At 33.7% G+C, this 10,948-nt stretch overlaps 6 protein-coding genes across 6 annotated transcripts; 3 read left to right on the top strand and 3 right to left on the bottom strand.

The window, feature by feature from the left end:
- Window positions 1-520: 520 nt before the first annotated feature.
- AC631_05563 (uncharacterized protein) lies at window positions 521-1,896 on the top strand (the record flags this gene model as incomplete). The annotated part of the gene is made up of 2 exons (XM_015614392.1): window positions 521-587; window positions 644-1,896. 2 exons carry the CDS (start codon window positions 521-523, stop codon window positions 1,894-1,896), a joined length of 1,320 nt encoding a protein of 439 aa, XP_015464785.1.
- Window positions 1,897-2,010: 114 nt separating this feature from the next.
- Window positions 2,011-2,814, bottom strand: AC631_05562 (nicotinamide-nucleotide adenylyltransferase; the record flags this gene model as incomplete). Its single annotated transcript, XM_015614391.1, has 1 exon — window positions 2,011-2,814. One exon carries the CDS (start codon window positions 2,812-2,814, stop codon window positions 2,011-2,013), a length of 804 nt encoding a protein of 267 aa, XP_015464784.1.
- A 943-nt stretch (window positions 2,815-3,757) lies between these two features.
- Window positions 3,758-4,603, bottom strand: AC631_05561 (uncharacterized protein; the record flags this gene model as incomplete). Its single annotated transcript, XM_015614390.1, has 1 exon — window positions 3,758-4,603. One exon carries the CDS (start codon window positions 4,601-4,603, stop codon window positions 3,758-3,760), a length of 846 nt encoding a protein of 281 aa, XP_015464783.1.
- Window positions 4,604-5,508: 905 nt separating this feature from the next.
- Window positions 5,509-7,080, bottom strand: AC631_05560 (uncharacterized protein; the record flags this gene model as incomplete). The annotated part of the gene is made up of 1 exon (XM_015614389.1): window positions 5,509-7,080. The coding sequence occupies one exon, from the start codon at window positions 7,078-7,080 to the stop codon at window positions 5,509-5,511; it is 1,572 nt and encodes a 523-aa protein (XP_015464782.1).
- A 217-nt stretch (window positions 7,081-7,297) lies between these two features.
- On the top strand, window positions 7,298-8,185 carry AC631_05559 (DUF4112 domain-containing protein; the record flags this gene model as incomplete). Its single annotated transcript, XM_015614388.1, has 1 exon — window positions 7,298-8,185. The coding sequence occupies one exon, from the start codon at window positions 7,298-7,300 to the stop codon at window positions 8,183-8,185; it is 888 nt and encodes a 295-aa protein (XP_015464781.1).
- Window positions 8,186-8,375: 190 nt separating this feature from the next.
- On the top strand, window positions 8,376-10,820 carry AKR1 (palmitoyltransferase; the record flags this gene model as incomplete). Its single annotated transcript, XM_015614387.1, has 1 exon — window positions 8,376-10,820. One exon carries the CDS (start codon window positions 8,376-8,378, stop codon window positions 10,818-10,820), a length of 2,445 nt encoding a protein of 814 aa, XP_015464780.1.
- Between the last annotated feature and the right edge of the window lie 128 nt (window positions 10,821-10,948).

Raw genomic sequence — 10,948 nt, 5'->3', positions numbered from 1 at the left:
GGATTGTCCTTAACCATAAAAGATTCAATAATCGATTAAATATATTATACTGTTTTCAAAGTTTACAAATTAAACATGGATTAATGTATTCCTTCCAAATAATATATTGAAAAGAAGTAGTCCATTCATCACTCTTCAAATTGTCGTAAATTAATAAATTCTTTATTTTTAGATTTATTTTAAAAATCATAAAAATTCTTAATATTTGCACTAAATATGAAATTAGATTTCACTTATAAACATTAACCTTCAAAAGGTGATGGTATGATACATTAGTAAAATAAATATATTAATAGTATTTCTTTGTCTTGGTTACACATATACAAACTTTATTGGCTTTTGAAAGCCTTTAGTGAGAGAATTAATTTATTTCGTTTTTGGGTGCAAAAAGAAAATCTACCGTATATCTGTGGTAGACATATTTCATAAATAAAATTTGAATACAAAATAGAAAAGATATTGTATAATAACAACAATGTATAGACTTCAAACATATATATTTATTTCCTTTATGGTTGGAATGGTTCTCAGCATCAGTATTGCCGAAGAAAATCAAACAATTTCGACTAACATCCATTCATTAAAAGGTAAGTAAAAGTGTCCACAAGAGAAGCAAATATTGAATTATTCTAACAAACAATAGCTATCGATGAAAAAAATCTAAAAGGATTTTCTAGTTCTTCTAACCTGTCAAATAGTGAAGACATTGAAAATTCATATGACAACCATAACCCTAATGAACGTATTCCTGATAAGTGTTCTAAAGAGGTTAATCATATTCAAACTTCAGCAGACATGAACAATATTAGAGATTGCAAAATCATTACTGGAGACATTGTTATCAATGATTATAAGGAACCCATTATAGAGTTTGGTGATATAATGAATATATTCGGAAATTTAGACATACAACGTGCTTCAAGCTTGGTAAGAATTGAGGCAGACAACGTCCATAGAATCGGAAACAGATTTATATTAAAAGACTTAACTTCGCTTAATTCAATTTCATTCGCATCGTTGCGGTATGTAAAGGTTATCGAATGGAAGGTGTTACCAATATTGAATGTTGCCAATTTTGGCAATGCAATAAAAGAAACCGAGAGTGTGACAGTTTCAGACACCTCTTTAGTTGAATTTCCAGGATTCTTATCTAATAAGTTGGAAATCTTAGATATAAACAATAATCGTTATCTTGAATCCATCCACTGTAATGTTGAAAAGATTACTGGAAGATTACATATTGCCGCCAACTCAAGAGATGTTCAAGTTTCATTACCCAAATTACAGTCTGCAAAAAATGTAAGCATCCATGAGGTTCTGGATCTTGATTTGAATAATCTTGAAGAAATCGAATCGTCCATTAATTTTGTTAATAACCTTTTTATAAATTTGAGTTTGCCCGTTCTCAAGTCTATCGGAGGTACTTTAAGTTTGTTGAAGAATGAGAATCTTGGTAAAGTAGAATTCCCTAATGTAACAGAAATTGGAGGTGGATTAATGATCGTTAATAATACCAAAATTGATAGGATTAATTTTTACCCTAAATTAACAATTATAGGGGGAGCCATTGAATTAGTGGGTAATATCAAGGAAACAAATTTGAAGAATCTAAAATTAGTTAAAGGAAGTGCAAAAATTAAGTCCAATGATAGCTCATTTGATTGCACTAAGTGGACTAAAAGTGAACTTAGTTCAGTAATCAGAGGAGGTAAAATAGAATGCATTAATGCTAATAATGAAAGAATAACGGCGGATACTCCAACTGAAGGAGGAAATAATGATACCACTGATAATGATGAGCACAGCATAAAACTAGCCTCGAAGGGTTTGTCTTTGGATGCAAAAGCGAATTTTAAATATATCTTTTTCTTATTTCTTTTGATAATAATCACTTAGACAAAGATATGCATTATTATTCTTTATTCTTTTATTTATTCGTTTCCTTTTCTAAATACCTTGCTATATTAAAATCGAACAAAGATTGAACCGCTTTCATCATATACCTCGATATTAGTCTTTATAGATACCTTCATTCGCTATATAATTTTTAATATCAGGAGTTACTTTATTGAACCATTCTTCATTATTATGACTAATATTGGACCTTATACTCGAGGAACTTATTTTACTTAATTCTAATGATTCATTGTGACTTAAAAATATATTAGAAGACCAATGTTTAGGGACTCCATCTATATCACCACTTGCAATAGAGTCCAAGTAATCAAATTGATTCTCTAAAGAAATAGAATCATCAGATCTAGTAAGGCAGAAAAGATCTGAAGTTTCGAAAAACCCACCCAACGCACTTGCCAAACTATTAGGAACATAATATTTCGGGTTTAGGATTCTAATCAAGGTATCAAATCCAACTAAAAACGATAAGCGTATACTCGATATTGAAAGTTGCTTATCATTACTCAAATAAGAACAAATGGCTTTTGATTTATCGACAAATTTAGCATGATTGGTTAATCCCACTTTAACATCAATTTTCAACGATTCATGAATATGATCGGCTAATTTAAACATCATTTCAATTCTATGATGAAAAGATGCTGGCTGAGGGGTTAATTTATCAGCATTATTAACTGATAAAAGGAGCAAAACCATCTTATTATGTGATGGTGAATCATTATAGTTGCATATTAGTGATTCTTTCACTAATGAATAATGCCCTAAATGTGGAGGATTAAAGGATGAATCAAGCACACAAATACGTCTTATTCTTCCTTCAAATGTATTTGAAGGGGTGCTGTAAATGACCCTAAACGCCGATTTACTATTTATAAAGTCTTGCAATAATTTTGACATGGCTAATATATATTATGTTGATATATAATTTAGTGAGATTCACTTGCGCTGCTATTGAATATATTGGGGATATACACCTATATTTAATATTTTATTATACAAGCTTCTTCTTGAAGACATATAATTCAAAGCTCATCATGATTACTAGAACCAGCAATGTCTACCAATTCAGCAACAAAAACTAAATCTGTTAGTACTCTATTATTAGAGATTGTAGTTGAAAATCAGGCATAAAATAAAACGTACCAAGAGTCGCTTTTGCAGGGATAGGACCAACGCCCCTATCTCCGTACGCTAAATGGGAAGGAATTGTTAATTTTCTCTTTTCACCGATACACATTCTAGTCAATCCCTGATCCCAGCCTTGGATAACTTGACCAATACCCAACTGAAAGGAAATTGGCTGACCTCTCGAATATGACGAATCAAAGACAGTTCCATCCTCTAATTTTCCTTCGTAATGGACACTAATAAGATCACCAGGCTTTGATTTAACTTTGCATTTATCTTCAGGTACTGAAGTCAAAATTCCTATTTTGTTAGTATATCTATATAATTAAAACAGCTTTATTTGACATACCAATCTGAAGCTCACTTGCAAAAGCAATTGCAGCAAGGAAGAGTAAGTAGAGAGATTTTAATAACATGATTTGTCTGATTAAGAGAATGATTCTTTTACTGTGTAGTAATATTGATAATTAAGTCGCAACGAAATTGAAATTTGCGATCCAATGACACTAAAAACATAACAGAAGGTTTTTATCATATAGCATTACGCCAGAACATATCTACTACGAAAAAGAGTCATATGATAATAATCTATTGTACAAGTATATAATTAACCAAACTAAATATTTTCAAAGTAATTTTATACAAAATTTATACCCTTCGTAAATTAAACCCCATAAACCAAACACATAAAGCAAACAAATAGATAAAAATATTAATTTACAAAACAACGACCATTTTCTAACTCATCAATGGTCGTTTCAATAATTTCGTCATCATCATCGTCTTCCACCAATTCAATAGTAGCGTACTTAATCATGTCCCATCTTTTCCAGAATGAAATAACATCAGTCAAATCATCAGAATCAACAAGATCTTGCAAAAAGTACTTTGCCTTGGTTAGACGATCCTTCAACGCTTGTAGCGAAGAAGAATTCGATTTATCACCTGTGGATACAGATGATTTCTGTGACTTTGCTATTTCAAAGTCACTTTCATAATCGGTAATATCAGTTGTATTACCAAGATAGTCTTCATCGTCAGTTGCAATAGACGAAGGCGTATTGTAACCATATACTTCATCCTCAACAGATGTAGTTACATCACAATATCTTGCCCATGCTTCATCAATTGCACCAACTAAGTACTCGAAACAACGGGAACGTGAAGACTTATCATCACCAGAAACAACCTTCTTGCCTAGATCGGACGATGTACTCATCTTTCTGGTGTTGTTAATGAGAGTACACCCACTAGTAGATGTACTGTCGTTGGCGTCATTATCTTCCTCGTCATCACTGTACTTCGAAACTGCTCTGCACAACTCAGAGTCCATGCAGAATGAAACCCTAGTCGATGCTCTTCTCTTGGCCTTTACTTGGTCAGCGTTGTAGCACGACTGCTCATCAGATGAATCATCATTCTGATCGTCTGATGAAGAGTAGCACGCAATTGACGTAGGTAAGAGACTGCCACATACTTTCTTCGATATAGCAGGGCCCTGGAATGAGCTGCGACGCTTAGTTGCTTTGTTGTTGAATACTGGTGAACATAAAGCCATATTAACTCTTAATGTCCTGGCTGTAGTGTGTTGATTATATAATTATACCGTAATCAAGTGCGAAATCAAACGTCGTGCGATTACCTCAAATATACAATAGCACAAAATGTTTAAGAACTGGCAATGCACAAACTCTAGAAACGTTTGGTACAGATATGCCGGCAAATAAAATGTTCTCCCTGAACGTACCAATAAAGGTGTCAGCAAACAAATGAGCGGCTAGGTGAAACTAAAGATTCGGAAAAAGCCTCTGAATCAATCTACCAATAATATAAGTATTCAATACTGATATATTATTTAATAGATGAAAAAGTAGTATAGGTTAATATAAATAATATGTTATATATTAAATATACCTATAATAAAGGGGGTTTGAAATGTGTGAACAAGAACTAAAAACTGTGAAAATTAAATCCGGATTTCTGAATGACTTTAATGTTGTGACCAAAAATTCAGGAATCAGCAATTTATTTAATACCGGCATGGAAAAGAGACCGGGTAACTATTTATTGGTTACCCGCACGAAATATAGAATCGTGATTGGCCAAGCTTCCCACAAGGCCGTTTCAAGGCCTGCTCAAATAGGAGATAACTTTTTCTATACCTTAACGGGATAAATATAACGTAATCAGAATAAACTTGCTAATTCAGAATTAGAACATCCAAACATCATAATTATAAGGCACGAACACAAATGAGGGATTGACTTTTAATGGCAGACGAGTGCTACAGTCCCTTGGATTAGCATAGTGTGATCAATGAGTATGTATCATCAGCGAAAAAGAACCAACCCATCGTAGAGACTTAATAATTACAGTCATCAAATAGAAATTTGTCTTATTCAAATAATCCTAATAGTGAAAGTATTTGAAGTAATCATTTTTGCTGCAACTCTTTAAAATCATTCAAAATTCATCTAAGAACTGCTCTGCTATTTTCAACATAGATAACGAATTGTTGGATGTAGCAGACTGCACAGGAGTCTTCGAATTCGAATTGGAATCGGAATTCGAGTTGAACGAGTAATTAGATGATGAAGATAAAGGAGCCGATGGTTGCGAAAAGAATTTTGAATACCTGGGATCGGACTTCTTGTCGATGGTGGACTCCCCATCCACGTATTTAAGGAAAATATATTCAGCCATGGCCTTTCGCCAAGATGAGTCGGTAGAGCGGTTTTTTAATTGCAGAGTGATATAACCGTTGGAAGATGTCATCTCGTCATACAACTGGTTTAGCTGCAACTGGTTTTCGCCAGTTCCTTTCTCATATCCATACTTATAGCTGGTAACCTTATTATTGTTTAAGTGTGACTCCAAAGATCTCATAGTTTTAATTATGAACGACAAGAACTTATTGGCATTCTTATTATTGACAATGAATAGCTGGTCATCTATAAACTTCTGATACAATAACTTGCCTAATGGAATGGTTAGTTTTAAGCCCACGAAGAGCAATTTAATCGATATAATGACGCACAGTTGCAATTTATCAATCAATATGTCGTTTTCAAGTTCATCATTTGGTAGATCACTATACATATCTCCACCAAGAGGCATTCGTCTGTTCCTAGCAGCTGCAGATAATCCTTCTTGATCATAACATAACTCTTCCCTCAACTGGGTGAATAGTTCAACTTTTGAATCAAAATCTAATGATTCTAAAAGTGATTCAACAGATGATTTGTTGTCAATTGTTCTTACAATCTGGTCAATTTCACTGTTGGCAGCATCATACGACTCCTTCGACATTGACTCGAGATCCAGTCTTTTGTCAAGTTCAGAATCTTCCTTTTTTAATGGAGTAAAACGCATTACATTATTACAAGCTATGCCAATAATATTTGAAATATCCATAAGCTTGTCCTGGAGCTTGTAATCGTACACATCCAACAAACCTATAACGTTTCTTTTCAAGTCATTTGACGGGTTTTGTAATACAACATCAATGTTCTTATCCACCAACTCGTCGAATTTCTTATTTTGTTCGTTAAGATATCTTTCTATTCTTAATGTCTTGATATCGCAATCTTCGTTCTTCTCTTCTACAGTACTAAGCATTTTAGACAGCCCAAATTTATTTTCTGGTCCATATGATTTATTCAGATTGAGCAGCGACTGAATGAGCGTCTCACCAGTTTCGCTATCGTCACTCCTTACTTTATCAATAGTTTCGTTACTCTTTAATCTGTTAATCGGAGACGCTTCAATCGAAAAATCATCAAATGTATCGCAGTAATTTAAACAGCTCAATTCTAAAGTCGAGTCCATCTTGTTACCCTTAGTCGTTTGTTCAGCTCGATTGCTTATTATTCGATTATGAATCGTATCTCGAGGCGAGCGTTCAGCAGAAGTAGTTATTCCAAGTGATGACACTTCTATTTTATCTTCGTTATCTTGTCCAATTAATATCGTTGGGAGATATCCAGAGTACGGCATTTTCCGTACCACCTTACCTAAAACTTCTCTCACGACCATGTTATTATATATGGTATTAGGATAATTGAACGTATTGTAGGACACCCAACAAAAGTGTTAGTTACTTAATTTATTTAGTGTGATAAATATATTTTTAAGGCTCATAAATCACATGCTCACGCAGCAATCATTTGCAACTATCAAGGGACTTATGAGGTCTATAAATGAACGTAATGATGTAAATAATTTATATTCTCTAATTGAAACAAATTTTAGCATGTCATCATTTGTAATCAAGTATATTACCAATAGAGTGTTTAAAGATAACCAATGGACTAGGTTTGGGGTGGAAGATCCGTATTATGAATATGTACCAATTGATGTAAGGAAGAATGAAAAAGTGCAATATAAGAAAATTCCTAGGAGAGTTCCAGATGGATTATCAAAGAACGATGAAACAATATTGCATAAAGTAAAGAAGAAGGCATATAGGTATGACATGTGGTTTTCTTTTTTAGGAATCAAGTTTGGTTTTACTAATGTGGTTGGTATAATTCCGATTGCTGGAACTGTCGTTTCTACCTATTGGTCATTGACTCTTTTACAGACAGCAAGACAATTGGACGATGGATTGCCGTTGGACTTGCAATTGTTGTTTTTGTTAAATATTGTAATCGACTTTTTGTTAGGATTGATACCAATAGTTGGTGATATAATTGAAGTGGGCTATAAATCGAACCTGAGAAACTTTCTCTTGTTGGAGAAGCATTTGACTCGAGTTGGAAAGAAGAACATGGGTATTATTGGAGAAGACGAGGTGAGACCGAACTTCATTAATGATAAAATTCAACCGTTTGTGGATACTAAAGTGAAGCCTGGTGCCATTAAGGCCGGGGAACAAATAAAGTCGTATATACATTCGGGATCTGAATCCCCTAATGTTTCTGCATTACGCTCTCTGCCTGCAACTATACAAACACACCCAACAACAGTGACTACTTCTTCATACGAAAGTCCTCTTTCGCTTAGAGGAGAGAAGAATGACAGGTCTAGTGATGATACTAAGTCTATAAGAAGCTTATCTTCCACCTTAGGTAAAAAGGTTGATAGTGTTGAATCAGATGCAGATGAAAAGTTTTTGTCTCACCATGTTGTCAATCAATAATCTCATTTTGATATCGTTATGGTTGACTGGTATGCCTTAAAAAAGTTTTATAGTGTATAGACTTAGATATTTTAGGCTTTGAAATATATCTCGATTAATTTTAGAATTTTTTTGTCTCACTGTATTGGATACTCAATATTCAAAATAAATACCATTCAACACAATTGTTAGAAACTTAGATATATTCAGAATGGTCGACAAAGACAGCGATAACGAACCTAACAATATACCATATGAATCGGAACAAGTGTCTAATGAAGAGAATGGAAAATTGAATACTGATTTGCAAGAAAATACAGCTGGATCAAACAGCGCAGTCGCTAGTCTTGAAGAAGGTAAGAATAACGACCAAATCGCCTTAGATTATACACAAAATGACACATCGAATCAGCATCAACTTGATGCTAATGGGCATCAAAAAGAGGATAATTCTTTTGAAGCGAACACAAACGATGAACAAGTTAATGGTGGAATGTCCGATCATGATGAAAATAAAGATGCAGCGTCAGGAAAATCAATGGATGGAATATTGAGCGTATCAGAGAATAAAATAGATGGATATGAACCAGATATACTGGAACAAGAATCGAATTCAAGCTTGCACAGCTTGATGACTGCTTGTCAACAGGGAGATCTAACTAAAGTTAGTGAGTTAATTTCTAGTGGGGAAGTCAAAGCGAACGATACGTTTAGTGATGGCATTACTGCTTTGCATTGGGCGGCTATAAACAATAGATTGACTATAGTTAAATACTTAATTGAGAATGACCACTCTAAAGCGGACCCGAATTTATTAGGCGGTGAATTAAAGGCATCACCATTACATTGGGCATGCCGTAATGGGTTAGTGTACATTGTTGATTATTTCATTGTCCATACAGATGCAGATCCTACATTGAGGGATTCTCAGTCATATAATGCATTGCATTTAGCAGTCCATAGTTCAAACATTACATTAGTTATTTACCTCTTGCTCAGCTGCTGTGGATCTACATCTACATCTAAACAGATATACGTGGATGAACCGGACAATTGTGACCGTACAAGTTTGCACTGGGCTGCTTATCAAGGAGACTTATTAACTATTAATGCATTATTGAAATTTGGTGCTGATGTTTCTAAGATTGACAAAAATTTATTTATTCCGTTGCACTGGGCATTCATGAAAGGTTACAAGACAGTCTTGAAAGTTTTAGTAGGCGCAGGATCTAATATATTTGCAAAGAATGACCAGGGTAAGGATTCTTTTGAAGTTGCAAAAGATATGAATTGTTATGATACGTGGATAAAAGTGTTGAAAGAATGTGGTAGGAATCCAAAAAATCATTGGGAAATGAAAACTATCTATTTAAACCCAAGAATCGGCAAATTAATAACGTTCTTCACCCCATATATTATTTTACCGCTCATGTTCAAGATATGTTCTTTTTACGAAGGGTTTGTTGTTCCTAAATTATTTTTTTCCCTGTCCTTATTTGCTGGGTCAATTTATATTTTACAAAAGTTTGTCATACCAACTTACTTGGTAGAAGAGAAAGCAGTTCCAAAATCTCCGCTATTAGCAGGGATTTTTTCAGGTACAGCATTTTGGTGTATTGTAACATGGGCTTTCAATATCGTGCCTACTTTATTCTCCAAGAAGTTTATTTCCAACATTGTTTTGACTGGTTTGATATACTTATTTGTTTGGTCTTTCTTTAAAGCAATGTTTATTAATCCAGGCTATGTTCCTATTCCTAGTGATAATAGCGTCACCCTTGATCAAGTGAAGGATTTGATCAAGGTTGGGAAATTTGATACTGATAATTTCTGCGTCAACACCTTTGTTCGTAAACCTTTAAGATCAAAATACTCCAGGTTTAATAAAAAATTGATTGCCAGGTTTGATCATTATTGCCCATGGGTATATAATGATATAGGGGTCAGAAATCACAAGTTATTTGTGGTATTTATTTACTCTTTGAACTTCGCAGTTCTTCTTTATACACATTTATCTATCAAGCTATTCAGAAATACAGAAAAAAGCAGTGGATATGATAGCGATGATGAATCTCAGAAGTGCTGGTTATTATCAGATGAATTATGTGTGGGTTATAGATTTCATCACTTTCAATTTAACTTAATGGTTTGGTGTTTAATTCAGTATATTTGGATAGCGTTCCTTTGTTTAGTTCAAACCTTTCAAATTTTAAAAGGTTTGACAACTTGGGAATTCAGCTCATTGAATAATAGACTACAGACTCATAATGGTTACAACCATTCTACTTTACCAAAAGACTTTGCTTTAACGTCATCCAATGCCAATAGATATAACTCTCCTAAACAAAATAATGGCTTTAGTATATGCTTGAAATTAGTTGGTTTAGACCAAGTAGTATTAGCTATTAAGTTGGGAGTTAAATCAATTTTCTCGCATACTTCAAGTGTGGAAACTTACGATCCACTCAATGAATTTGAAATTCCAACGGACTATGGATTTAGAACAAATTGGTTAGACTTTTGGTTCATCGGTGAAATAGAATGGAGAAACATATTTTATTTACCAATCGAGGGAGAGAATAATTTAAATCGTACTGTCGTTGATTACTACAAGTTATATGAATACCCTCCAAAACTAGCAGACGTGGATGCTTGATATTTAGAGAATAAATAATATTAATCTGCTTTCAAATGTAAGAAAAATGAATATTTTCGATGTTCTTAAGCTCTAACGAAAGGATAATAAACTTCCAGTCGTTGCAAACATGGGTCTTACAAAAAGAA

The sequence above is a fragment of the Debaryomyces fabryi genome (assembly GCF_001447935.2).
Source record: "Debaryomyces fabryi strain CBS 789 chromosome Unknown contig00229, whole genome shotgun sequence".
Taxonomy (NCBI): Eukaryota; Fungi; Ascomycota; class Pichiomycetes; order Serinales; family Debaryomycetaceae; genus Debaryomyces; species Debaryomyces fabryi.
This window is presented reverse-complemented; position numbering and strand designations above follow the sequence as displayed.